At 38.6% G+C, this 15,051-nt stretch overlaps 1 protein-coding gene and 1 non-coding gene across 2 annotated transcripts in view; one reads left to right on the forward strand and one right to left on the reverse strand.

The window, feature by feature from the left end:
• The window catches only part of LOC108626818 (serine-rich adhesin for platelets), a 56,976-nt gene that overhangs the window by 12,692 nt on the left and 29,233 nt on the right, over window positions 1-15,051 (reverse strand). Inside the window, exon 8 of the mRNA XM_018027711.2 lies at window positions 5,640-6,512. Within this exon, the coding sequence (XP_017883200.1) occupies window positions 5,640-6,512 (873 nt within the window). The remainder of the gene's footprint in view (window positions 1-5,639; window positions 6,513-15,051) is intronic.
• TRNAM-CAU (transfer RNA methionine (anticodon CAU)) lies at window positions 14,951-15,023 on the forward strand. Its single transcript has one exon. It is a non-coding gene; the product is annotated as a tRNA-Met (tRNA).

The raw sequence follows: 15,051 nt of genomic DNA on the forward strand, positions 1-15,051 counted from the left end.
TTTCTGAAATATCGGAATTAATTTTTCAAGTATAAAATGGTCTTTGATTATCGTGAAGGCTGATAGCAAGAACATTAATTGTAAATGCTTTTCGGTACGGTCGATAACAACAATTTTTATCCGATAAATATAAACTGCAACACGAAGTTCAACACGAACTCTAGTGATATTTAGCAAACCCTTCCTAACTAATTGCACGTGTTCCAGGGTTAATATTATTACTCATTATGAATATGGGGAGATCGTGACCGCGAAGAACGCACGCGCGTAGATCCGTGTGTAATTTGCTTAAGTTCGAGGTAAGCCGATACACACTGTGCAAGTACGTATACATATTCGCATAGGGTTAGATCCAATTACCACTTTGCAGACACGAGACTTCGCTAATGTCGTGACACGGAAAGCCCGACGATTCTACGCTACATATCTTTTTTTCGAGCTTTCGAAACGGAGTAACACGGTCAGTAGCACGCGTTTCGTGGGATGGTTTGCTCGTTAATTACGCAACAGGCTCGCCACGAGGGAATCCTTTTTTATTTTTTTAATTATCCTTTGCGAGCGATGGCGTTCCTATTTTTAACACGCGATTTTTCAAGCTTCATGTTTACCGTGAAACGTTAGCTTTTTAATTTAACTCTAATGGACGAGACTTTGTCAAAGTGGATTAAAATTTTTTATTCTTTAATATCATGCTCGGGCAGAATTTCATAATTAGCATTTATTATTTTCGTAGAATTTCCTAAGTTCATTTTGTTCTTATCAGTTTATGGTTTTTGTTTAATTTTCCTTATAATATTCATATGTGACGGTATATTTTTATTTACATTTTTATATTTGTATGATCTGGGAACTGGGGTCCTAGCCCTAGTAACGTATTAATATCAATACAGCGACAACGACGAGAACACATCGTTACTGAAAATTACAATATTACATTTACAGTGAAAAATACGTAGGTGCTATTATTCCTGATTCATAAGCACATCGCGTAATCAGACCTGTCATCAAATCGTCTGGAGTTTCACCAGCGAAATGCTTGATAGCATTACATATTTCTCAAGTTCAGGCAGAATAATATAGTAGCTAATAAACGTACGCATGAACGTGCCAAAAATATAAACGCGGCATGTAATGTTTAAAACAGTGTACCAAAATTTGCATGCATATTGCAATGTTCAAATGATAATGTTTACCTAAAATATATTCTTTGAGCCGATTCCATAAATGTTATATTCTGCATAAAAATCCGCAGTCTAATAATATGATTGACGTAGAAATGAACAGTGCACGCTGTCAGTATTTTTCTCGCAAGATACCTGCTAGAGATACCGGCCCGTATTCCAATAGTTTTTGCACCGAAGTTAATCATTCTAAACGTTCGACTAAAAAGGCAGGTTGTATCGTCGATTACGATGAATACGGGCAGAACGCGAATTGCAAATTGGCCGCCATTAGAGATACGAATATTATTTTTGTAGATTATAATTCATTTACGACTTCTATACACCGAACGGGTATGAATTAATCATTAAAATTATGTATACACTTTTCTTGCCACTTTATGTGGGTTCAAAATGGGTTCCAGATAAAATTAAAGATTACCAATCTTACTTCCATGCAATATTTCATAAAATGAAGGAGCTACACACTATTTTCAAGCAGACTATATATAATTATATGGAAAATTGATACTTAATAGCGAGTAAAAATTCTTAGTTCATTTTAAAGTAAGAATTAATTAGTATAAATAATCATGTGAATACTTCGAATGATCATTATTAAAACTTATATAATGAACAGATTGTATTGCTAAAACGGATATAAATTATTAAACGGTTTTGAAGCGAGGTGAATATGAGTCTCGAAGAATTTTTATATTGAAGTTATAAAACGGATTCGAAATTTCAATCATTACTTTTTCAATTCAAAGATAAGTTATCAAGCATGAACCGAACGGGTTATTAATGCATATCGCTTTTATGTTTTCGTCAGAATGACGATTTCATTAATTCATGTAATTATTCGTACAGATTTCTTCCTAGTTCAATAACGAAACGTTTTTAGTGGTGTGACCTTTTATTATAAAATAAGCATGACTTTCTTATTTGAAATACTTCGTTTAGAATCAACGAGGAGTGTAGGATTCAGTCGAAATTATTTGCCTAAGCTGTAAAACGTTTAAATTCGGTATTAGTAATAGATTGCCCTTACACATATAAAAAAAGATTGATACTGATGGATTAGAATTTAATTATAAATTATGATCAACGGTAATCCCGGAACTGCACTATTTCGCAACGTCGTGAAACGAAAACATCTGCGTTCTACGTACGCGCCAAAGGTGAGTACAGTTGTCGAGGCAAATAAAACGTGGTTGTAAACTCGATCGGGACGCGGTCAATGGGGCAAACGATTCGACGGGTTTGCAAACAGATATCCCAGACGTAAATTTTCTCTCTACAACGATGTAACTTCGTCTACGTATTTTCTATAAAAAAGTTCCGAGGACAAGAGCTTTCCATTGCAACGTTATTTGTTGTCGCGACAAAGGATCGCTTTGATAACCTCGGCATATCGCTTCCATCGACTGTACATACGCACACTGTCGTCGACGAGGGAACGGAACCTTTTTTGTGCCAATCATTTTAGAAACGCACACCACTACTGCACGCGTATTCGACCTTCGAAGACCCGGTGAGGGAGCTGCATAGACCCGAGCAGGCTCGGAATTACGCAGCGACGAAGCCGAAAGAAACGGAATTTCATCCGCATTCGACAAAACCTCTGAACGAAAGGCAGATCTCGTTTAGCTAAATGCGAAAACCGTTCGCGTTCGTTACCAAGAAATTGAGCCAAGCCCCGTGACGGGGATCGGGGCCCTCTCGCGAGGCAAACAAGAAAACATCGTGGTCGCGACAGTTGTTACGAGCAAAAATAACGTCACGACAAACTTCTCGACGGTCGAATACCCCGATGCGTCGCATCCCGCCGAGTTGGATCATTCCATTATCAATTATCCTCGAGGAGGACCCGCCCGAGTATTCCGAGTATTCCGAGAAACGACACGCGGAATCGGCTGGCGTTCGGCGTCGAACGCCGGCCGGCACCCGTTCCAAATTTAAATTCGCCGCAGATCCGTGTTCATGGAGGACGTAAATTAACGTACCTTAGAGAACTCTCTCGCTGGCACCGTCCGTCTTCCGAATTTACACGCCGGCGGCTCAACGGAGGCTGCTCGTCGTCGGGCGTACCGAGCACGAGACGATCGAACGAATTCGTTAACGAGACACACAATACACTAATTAGATCGCGTTCTCACCACTAAAACAATTCGAGCAGGATCAAAGAAAGACGCACACTCGCGATCGTCCGGGGCTCGACTCCAACTGTCGGAACCCGTAGCGATTCGCTGACCCAATCGCGCGCACGCTCCCGGCCATTCGAGATACTTCTGCTGTTCGGCGCCAAGTTTGAACGTAGAAATTTGTCGCGCAATGCGCTATTACGATATTAGCTTGCTGCATATAAAATGTGTTAACGACAGATCAAGTACAATATCATAGATTTCGATTAAATAATTTGCGTTACTTATAGTTTATACAGTCTGTAAGAACATTTATACTTGAAAGTTCCAAAACATGTTTGCATCTATATCTCAGGATACACGATCGAATTATTTTACATAAAACAAGTACACGACTACAATCGTTGTAGAACTTTTGAAAATAAATGAGTTTGCTAATTGAATGAAACGATTGTCTTGTTGGGAACCAGCTCGTCAGAAATGAAATACTTGAGCAATTTACATGTTTTATTTCATGTAAAAAAACCGAAGTCTAGTTATGAATCTTAGTTTATAGCCCTGACGAAATTCTAAGGCGAATATTCTATTGAACGAACGAGGATTAAATAAATATTAGGAAAATTCGTGGAGGTCGTAACAGGAGAAAAACGGCCTTGCGGCTGGCTGCACGCTAAGATAAATTTAGATAGATGGAAAGAGGGGCGTGGTGCAGTGAATAACTGCTCGGATACATGAACAACGTACGTGACTCCTTTGGCACGTAAGTGTCATGACGGTTCGCCTTTTTTTAATATCGTGCCTCTTTCAAGAAAACACTCGGCAATGCTTTCTTTTTCTTGTTGCACGCTGAATAAGAATAAATTCAATGACTCACGAAAGTATTTGAACTTTTACCACAGACCTTTTTTGTAACACAAATTAGCAATGATCTGGACGTTTGCTGTTCGTTTTGAATACAAAAACCTTTATTTATAATCCTATTTAAGTTGCATTTTTGAAAAATATATTTCTAAGAATCCTAGTTCGTTTAAAGATCTACGTACCACGAAGAGGGAAATTGAAGGGACTCGTTTGACGAAGCATTCGCAGAGGACAGGAAACAAGACTTAAAAGAGGGCGGAAGGGGATAGGGAAGACTCTGGCTTAGGAAGAAGAGTGCCGGTTCTGCGAGGCGGATGACAATCAGTGCAGGAAGTGCAGTGACTGGCACAAGGTGGTGAAAGTCGAAGTGCAGCGGAAAGTGGGCCGGGTTCCGATGGAAAGAACGTGTAATGTAACAGTTCGAACATCCCACGTTTGACATTCATATTTATGAGCAGCGCGGATAAAAATATCGAGATCAGTCCTACCCAGCGATAAACAAATATTTCAAGATTTAGTTGTTAATTAAATAAATATTACAAAATACAATGTACAGAATTATATCGATAATAAATTATTTTATGCACTTGGTATTTGGCACACACATGTGCAGCTACTTGATTAGTAATACATTTGAGCTATCCATCTCTCTGATTAAATTTGTTGTTGCAAAAGCGTTTTAGGGGAAAAGGTTCCATTGTGAACCTTTCACTTTGATTGATAGAATATGATCGATTCGGTGAAATTCGAATCAAGTTGAACAGCTAAAAATATCAATCAATCAAAATTTCCGCTGCTTACTTTCTTCTCGGTTTCATCGAATCAACTGTATTGCTGTATTAATTTGAACTATTAAATTCTTTACAACTTTCCCAGGGAGAATTAAAAATCTCTTATCCTAATCGATGCTAATCTAATCCTGCACGTTTCATCGAAGAACGAAACCGATAGAACTGCCTTTAAATAAGATCAGTTTGTAAATAGATAATACTTAAATTACATTCGCGTTTCTGACGCGACCTTCTACTTCCTACACCGATACATGTCGCAACGCATGCACCGTCGGTTCAGAAACCTTGGGACACTTGCCATTTTTGGAAAACTGACGTGACGTAAATTATTGAATAATTTACAGACAGACACAGTACCGATGAATTACCTCTGATTCAATTACATTACTTATCACATCGTATCACATTAATTCTTTAAATCTCTGTTCAGTTCATAGTAAAAAGTGACTGAAAATATAGATTTGAATCGAAAACATTTCATGGACTTTACAGTCGCGATGGATCAGATCTGAAAATAAGTTTCACTCGATATTGCAAGATAAGAGATCTCCGTTAAAAACTGGAGAAATCATAGACCGGCATGAAACTCAACAGAAAGAACTTTCCGAATAGGAACGCGTACCTGGCGACGCAGTTCGAACCGGGTTCCCGATATAAACGCGATTTACTTTGTTCACACTTACTGTTAGCCTGCAGCGAGGGCGGAGAGTCGTCGTAGTCCACAGGCCCGGCTTTGTCGACGACGTCCTGCAGATCGTCCACGCGTACCTCGTCGTTCCTCGCTTCCTCGTCGTTGAGCTGTTCGCGAACTCTGTTGTCCATTTCCTCGTGAATTATTCCGTGAATATTCTCGACAATCCCGTCGCGTATGGTTCTCGACAACGCGATTTCATCGCATACGTCTCCGCGGATGTCATTGTCCTTCCGTTCGCGCACGTCATCGTCTTCGTCTTCGTCTTCGTCCTCGTCGTCGTCCTCGTCCTCGTCATCATCTTCGCGCAAATTATTATCAATCATCGCTCCGTGAACGGTATTAGCGTTCGCGTTGAAGTTAGTATTCGCCGATTCGTCTACGTTCATATTGTCGAGCAGGTTCGAGTCTCTGTTAGATCCGTCATCGTCATTGTCTTTGTAAAATTCGTATGAGAGATTCTTGACAGGCATCACGGGCGGCACGTCGTCGATAGCGTCTACATCGGTCTCGGGGCCGAGATCGGAGTAATCGTAATCCGCGTCACCGTTCTCGTGTTTCCCGTTACTAGCGGCGAGGATACCGTCGTCGTCACGCGGTTCCTGCCCGATCATCGTCTGCTTCAGGATGTTCGAGTTGATCGCGTTATGCGCGTCGTCGATGTCTAGGAACAACGGTTTGTCCTTCGAGTTCATTTTCTCGAGTATCTCATTCACTTGTGGACTGCGGTACGGATGGACGTACAGGGGCCTGGCTGCGATCACGCTCGCTGGGGTTAACAGGACCACGACCACGGTGATGTTGTCCTTCGAACCCGCGTGCTTCGCCCACTGCAGCAGGATTTGGTGCGCGCGTTTATACCCGTCTGAAACAAGAAGGCAATTACCTGTTAGGTGAAATCATCAGACTTCATTCGTTTGAACATCTTTGCATCTCTGCAATTAATTCGAGATCTCTTATCAAAATCTCGATAAACCGTTCTTCTTCACAGCATTGAATACCAGATATTTATAAGGTATGAATCAGGGTTTGATTACTGATGCAGTAGTGATTCATCCGAATACACGTTCAGTAAGATTGCGCAACTGCAATTATTATTATACCGATCTGTCGCGTGATGTAAGATTTCAAGATAGAAATCTAATACAATGAGGGACAACGATGACAATTTTACATAACGAGTGGAAGAACAATTTTACAAATGAAAGAATGTTGTAAGAGAACGAATACGAAATAAAGAAATCAAACAATTACTCTAAATACGTGTATGTACAAAATATTGAAAATAAGTAACAAGTTTTGAATTACATATTGAAATGAGAATACGATTACTTTTCTTAATCCATCAGATCGTAATACTTCCTTCTAATCTTTCACGCAAAACGTATCATTTTATTCCTCTCATCCATTCATATTCAGTATTCATATAATTTAGCATTAAAAATATCAAACTCATCGTATATTGTAAATACATATTTATAATTGTATTAAACATTGTATCAACCATTATATGAATCATAACATGAAACATCGTATTAATCATTGGAACAATTACTCTATGAAATATCGTATTAATTTTGATTACAAGGTACGATGCAAATTAATGAAAATTATTAACATGGAGCGTAGAGTGAAACGGCGAAACGTTCGGGAATGCAAGTGCATTGACCTACGCGGCACGTCTGCGTTGGTTTCACGTTCCCACCCCGTCTACTTTACCCCAACGCATTTCTTCTATTTTCCCTCTATATACTCTATATAGCATTCCGTCCCTGGCTCCCCGATTTCGGTCTCGGTGACTTCATTGCGACGGAAAGCATCCGCGCCACACCAGCACCCTTTTCCCGTCATTAATTTCCCTCAGTCTGCTTTCCCATCGGCTAACTTTCATCTTTCTCCCGATTATTTCTCCCGGAGAACTTACTCGCTCTTTTTTCCCCGCCGCGCCGCCGGTCCGAAGTAATTCAGACCGCGAGCCGCTTGATGGATCGAGGCAAAAATTAATTTCACAGCAGCCACGCTTCGCTAAGAAACAAACGGCAGCGTAGCGAGGTGATCGATAAATCATTAAATATCCAGCTCGAATATACAATACGAAGGTATTGATTTTCTCAAATTTAAAAGCAATACTCATGAATAGAATTTATAGATCTATAGTCTGCTCATGAATCTATTTAATTTAATTTATCAATGTACAATTGTGTTTCATATCATTTTATGTATATACTAATGAGAGAGACTGAATCAAAATCAAACAAAAAAAAATTAAAATGAAGTTCTTTTTATAAAAAAGTCAATATGTAAATATATGGAATATTAACAGTTTCTATTAATAGGATTCCTATCGTTAAAATAAGGATAGAATCTACATCTAACCCGGTGACGAGTAACGGGACATTAATCCCTTCGTGCATCATTAACAGTAGACTGTCATTACCCGTTACAAAAAGTGACATAAACTAACGCAAAATCAGACGCGACGCGATCTAATCTCCATGGAAATGAGCTGTCACCGTTAACGACTGTTTCTTCTGTATGCGTAAATCGCGACAGGAATACCCATCGTAGATTATTCAACGTCCATTTGCTGGGTAAATGCCTCGTTCACTGGAATATTGTTGCACTGGCAGGCTGCAACGTGTAATCGGAATCAATTTCCCAATATGATTCCTCCTCTTTATGAATGGTAGCTATTCTATTCACTGCCTGAGGATGTGTCGATATATCGATCATGCGTAAAGTATAGGTAATCAACGTGAACATGAAATTATAATTCTTACAAGCATCAGAGTGTGTCAAGTCTTTTCTTAAAAAAAAAAAATGACGTTCCTCCTACCGAATTTTATTAATCATTCTGTGAACATTTTATGCAATGGAAACGAACGAGAAGAAGATGTAAACCGTATGGTTGAACGCAGCAAATGTGAAAAACGTTCGTGGAACGAAAGAACGTGCTAACATCGGGGTGAGAAATTACCATTTCAGCGTGCAACGTACTGCACAGACGAGAAGAGTCTAAATTACACGGAAATATTGGATTACACGTGGCATGGTAATGCAACAGCGGTTGGACAATAGACGGTTGTGTTAACATCAGCCCCCTTTATTCTATATTATTTGTGCCTGACCGTGATACGTTTCTGGAAACTCGTAGAAACAGTTGGGGGCGAACAAACTGGTCGGATATGTAACTATGAGTCACGTGAATGCCACGAATTTCTTTGCAGAAGTCATAATTTTAGATTTTCTCCGAGATACAGAATTTTATACGATCAACAATCGTTTGCTGATACGATGATAAGAATTAATGAGAAATAAAATTATTACATAAACTATTAATTTAAAATTGCTTCATTCCATAAAATCAATTCAGTTGTAATGAAATAAATACATAACTTCCAACCTGTTTCTTGTTATAAAACAATTTTTTAATTGTCCTTAATTCCTTAAAAAGAAATGTAGAATATTTTTACAACAGTCTATCATTTACGGTATGTTGTGCGTGTCAGTGGAAATTCGTGGGTGAGTACCGAACAAACTATTATCGATTGTACCCTTAGAAAATGGGCGTGACAGCCGGTTGCTACACGCATCCCTTCGCACCAGATGGACATTCGGCAGATCGATATCTTCAGCTGGTTACACGAATTACTTGGAATTTGTTCCATGTGAGAGGTCACGAGAACCAATCCGTCCGAGGGGTTACCGAGGGTTAGCAATTTTTATTGTTTTTCCTAAACTTGGATACGTCTACCTTTTCGCAATATGAATACTCTTTTATATGTAGATTGCAAGATATATTTTACTTTACATAAAAACCTGTGGTTTAGTTCAATATTGCATGAAATAAAATTCACTGATAAAGATCAAAGATCTGTATGCATAATAAAATTATTTTATTTTGAATAATCGTGTGAACTTTAGATTGTAAATCCGAGTGCGATGAATAGCACTTTCTTTCGGTTATCTGACACGCTAAAACGCGTTGGAACAGGTTTATCGAGAACGGCATTTAACGCCAACGATGGTAGAACGCCAGGATGAAAGAAAGCAACGGAGCGTCAAGATAATGAAAAGCGAGGAGTATGGATACCTAAGTTGGATGATGGACGATCTCGGTCGGACAATGTCTAGTATCAGTAATCAGAGTGATTTATTCAAATCAGCTTTATTCGTTAACGAACGGACGAAAAGAAAGCGGGCCAGAGAGGTCCGCGATCAGTAAAACTTCCTGCTGCGAAACGTTTTGCTGGCTTCGAACTGTTACTGTATCTAAGTAATATGAATTATGTAGGCGTTGCGCGCATAAATCAAGACTCGCTCGCGGAACGATCGTTGAACCAATGCTCATCGGCCCTGACCGTCAGCATCGCCTTAAGCCTACTACCTTCTGACTTTTCTATCAAAATTTTACTTGCATATTTTTCCTTCTAAAAATTTACGAACTACAGATATCCATATGTAGCGATAATTAAATATCTGTGTAAATACGTATTTATTCATACGACCAATAAAAATTTTAATACACGTATCTAAATATATTCCAAAGCGAAGAACTCGTTTCTCAAAAATAATCCAGTTTGGATAAAAATTCTGTCTAGTGTACTAAATATAGTGTACTAAATATTTTAAACTTTCAATGAAAGAAAGCAGAAACATTATCAGTACACTCGTCTGGGAGATAAAGTTCTGAAAACTGGGTGCATTATCTATCAAATTCAATATTGTATGAAAAAAGATGTGCAAATGTTGATTAACCACGCCTCACTAATATTTAGATTACTCGATTACAGGAACAAAAGTTATTCACAAAATATTTGCCGACGGTCTGAATTATTTCCATACCATGAACTTTTCTCGTTTAGTTGCAAATGAATCATGCACTTTTATCGTATGCATGATACTAGCTCGCAGATTTTATGAATAGAAGAATTGGATATGCAGAAAGCATAAAGAATGCATCGAATGTAAAAAAATAATCCAGTTTGGATAAAAATTCTGTCTAGTGTACTAAATATAGTGTACTAAATATTTTAAACTTTCAATGAAAGAAAGCAGAAACATTATCAGTACACTCGTCTGGGAGATAAAGTTCTGAAAACTGGGTGCATTATCTATCAAATTCAATATTGTATGAAAAAAGATGTGCAAATGTTGATTAACCACGCCTCACTAATATTTAGATTACTCGATTACAGGAACAAAAGTTATTCACAAAATATTTGCCGACGGTCTGAATTATTTCCATACCATGAACTTTTCTCGTTTAGTTGCAAATGAATCATGCACTTTTATCGTATGCATGATACTAGCTCGCAGATTTTATGAATAGAAGAATTGGATATGCAGAAAGCATAAAGAATGCATCGAATGTATAAAAATTTGAGATATCAAAAGCATATCACAATGACTAAATGATAAAATTTCTTTTAAACTGATACCATATATAAAAATAATCACAGTAATTTACTATACAGCAATAAATTGTATAAGAAGATTGTTCATTTATAACGAGAGTAAGCAGTAATACCCGTACGATTATAAGAATTGCATAATGCGATAGACACGCTTTTACAATGCAACATGTAAGTATGTTCGAGTCATAATAGTTATTGTCGCAAGCTTGCGTTTAAGCATTTGTGGTTTCTTCCCACTAGCCTGTCACCTGATACGAAGCTGTTTCAAAGAATGCATTATCATAGTGCTGACACATATATTTCTCTTCGTCAAATAAATCAGTTCTTTATGACCGTGAGGTCTGTATCTTTTCATAAAACTGAATGATTGCTTTATCCATTCTGATTGCACTGGTTAGTGTCACAAGCTTATGCCTCAGACAGCCAGAAATCGATTTACTATTTCATTTTGTTAAAATTATATGCTATGCTTTGTAATAGTTATAATTAACATTCATAAGAAGTAGATAAGTATCATAGTATAATCGAATATTAATGACTAGCAATGAATGTTAACGAATACGAATGCTGTTCATTTTTGACAATTCATGAATCATATTAATTCATGTATCGTTCAATGAATCACTGGTACAAAATCATTTTAAACAATTTAAGAACGCAGAACATAATAGTCTGGAATAAATTCCTTCGTATTAAAGTCATCGCTAAAATCATGCCAATGTCACGACGTACTCCCTCAGCTAATTGTAAGAAGCTGAAACTCCCATTCATAGTTCCAATCTTAACATTTGATTCCGATTTAAAAATATTTCATTCTATTCATTTCGTTTATCGTGAGCAGAGTATATACGAATTTTCGTCGTTCGATTTTAATGCTCTGACAATCTTTTAGAATGATGCTGTCACGTCAATTATGGAGCAACGAGGAAAGCAATGAGACGACACATTATAAGCAAATTGATTGCCCCGTAGGCACGCTGAATGTTTTCAATCACTGACACAGTTTCATCCGATTCTAACCATACGTAATTTGATGACTTTACAAAAGAGTAACTCAGGGTGTTGCTGAATATTTTTTCATGAGAAATCTTATACTACGTTACGATTTGTATAACATTATACTTTTTTTATATTGACACAATAAATAAAAAAATATATCCTCTTCATCTTTGAATAAAAATTCAACGCAAAGTGTTAAAGCAACTGCATACACAAAGCAGTGAGTAATGTAACATTGACAAGAAACAAGTGTAAAAATTTTTTACTAGTAAGCAAAATTAGTCGATTTCTGCGAGTGACAGGCGATATATTTCCGCAGTAAAACTGTTATCGGATTTCGCCTAAGTATCGCTCGCAATAGAAACGCGACAAAAAACCGCTCGCGAACGGGGGAAAAAATGTATGTCGAGGGCACGTAAGAGGGAAAATAAAAAGAATCAAACATGGAGCGTTCACGGTCGTAAATTTTAATGCATGTCGATATAAAGTTGTTTGGTGTATCGGTAAATGCGCGTTTTAATGGACGAAACAATAAAAGGATCGACGTCTTCGACAGCAGTTACTTCGCACACCGCAGATCCGCCGCTACCTGGATGCATTTTCATAAAAATGCGGAGATCCGCTTTCTTTCCTGTTATCCGCGGCCCAGCCGGAACGCGATATCTATCTGTGTCTGTACATGAAACTGCTAGCCTTTGTGTGTCACGTTCTCATGTTAATTCCAGCAATAAACTCGATCATTTAAATATGTTCGTTCGCTCCCGTTTCCCCGATTCTTGCATTACAATGCAACAGCCTTTATTACATCCTGGTCATTATTTTATATTGATCACACGTACAAAAATGCAAAATAAAAACTACATGATATCATACTCTACATTAGTTGTCGCATATTACAAATTTTATTTCACACAAAAAAATTAGAACGATGGTTACTTAATTTTATACTACAGCTGCGAGAAATATCTATAAATGCTCGTATCTATGTAACGGACTAGTTATGCTATAAAATAATAAAACTGGCTCGTCATCGGTGACTGCTACGAGGGGACGTTAGCAAAGTAAATTAGAATCGAAAGGGGACCATTAGAAGAGAAAGGTTTGAAAAAACAGTGAGTTAGAACGGGCTGGCTGGTAGATCTATATACCCGGCATTTATTTTTTGTTTCTTTTAACAGAAAATTTATATTCGAGGCGGTGGTCAGGGTTCTTTTTCTCGACTTCTGTCTCGGTATTACGTTACAGGGGGCCTGCGGCTTACCACGTTTGCTCGGCTTTCATATTCCTGTCTTAGGACATCTGATCGTACAACATTTTACGACAGCATAAAATGCAATTAAGCATGCCGTCTATTATCGGTCACTGTTCTCCGCGATCAAACTTATGCACTCTGGAATAATTGGATATCGTTACAAGTACTGTTAGCTTAATACGTACGTATACGTGTATTCTATATCGAAGTAATGAGACCAAATAATATTTTCTATTTAAATTGTTTTCTACCCAGGAGGATTACAAGTTTATTTTAATTAAAGGATCAACTTAAGAGATTTAGAATTGAGAAGAAAAATGATGTGCAGGAGGAAATCTGCCGATAAGCCGAAAAGGAAAAGTTAATCAATAAATCACGATGTCGTAGTGATATATGTAAAACCTTCTAACTTCTTCGTACGTTCGATTTACTCATTACAAGATTAAAGAAGTTTCAAGCGATCGACTAATTTACAATCCCGAACTGTAATAGTTCTAGTGAATTCGATCTCATTTAAATGCTCGAAGTTCCTACTGTGCTGATGACCGCTGACTTGGTACAGTTGATGACGTTACGCGTGAGGGATTTACCGGCTGGCAACGTGACAATAGCCACCCTCGTGCACCCGTTTTCAGCGTCAAAGTGCTTGTGTAAAACTTGCTTGGGAAAATGAATAATAGAATGGAGTCTGCGGTGAATCTGTGTTCACGATGAAAGTTCGAACTTGTGATATTCTAAGAATATCACTAAACTCTGATCACACGTTCACGCACACACCAAAACTAAAAAAAATGATTAACATGTCGTGTGAACGACGAGAGCCTCGAGTCTGAACTCACTTCATTATAATATATATAATAATATGTATGTATGTACCGGCACCGGGAGGTAAACGTGGTCCGAGTAGGTAGCCGTCACAGGGAACACCGCTCGGCGAAGAGCGCCGGCTTCCGCTCAGCTGGAAATTCGTTCTCGCGACCGCAGTCTCGTTTCACAGACTTTAAACCGATTTTCCTTCGCGCGCACGCGGGAACGACTCGAAATGCGTTTTGGCACAGATACCCCGTGAACTAGTGTACTCGAACGTGTGAGAAAAACGTGAGGAATTGTTCTTCCGACGATTTGAAACGGCGGGCGTGGCGTTTCGCGACCGACTGGCGGACCCACAGCCACCGGATGTCGCCACCAGACCGTTGCCGATGACTCACGCCACCCTCGTCGGGCTCTCGGCATGATTGGTCCTTTCGTAACCCCCACCTTCGCACCCCGTGTACCGTCTACTCTCCTGTCTCGGTCATCGCACGGAAAGACCCCTCGCCCTTCTGTTCTTGCCTAAGCGCGAAGCGCGCGTTCAAGATGATAGCGATCTCGTACCTACTTACTGCCTACAACCAATAGCAAAACTGAATCGGTGAACGTTTTCCAGAAAACGATCTTCCGAAGGGTCTTTGCGAAGACGGGAATACGTGGCATTGAATTTGATGAGAAATATGGTTACAAACTACTTCTTAATTTTCAATTTCTTGTAAATATATACACCTACGTTGCAATATAAATCGCTCGTATGCAACGATGGAATCCAAAATTCACAAATCTATGGGATTTCTACATCTCTCTATAATTCACTACTCGAAAGCTTCGGTGGCGCAGCAGGCAGCGCGTAAGTCTCATAATCTTAAGGTCGTGAGTTCGATCCTCACCCGGAGCATTTATTTTTATATTTTATAATTTGATGA

Source organism: Ceratina calcarata, unplaced genomic scaffold (assembly GCF_001652005.2).
Source record: "Ceratina calcarata isolate Rehan_Ccalc_2016 unplaced genomic scaffold, ASM165200v1 scaffold43, whole genome shotgun sequence".
Lineage (NCBI taxonomy): Eukaryota > Metazoa > Arthropoda > Insecta > Hymenoptera > Apidae > Ceratina > Ceratina calcarata.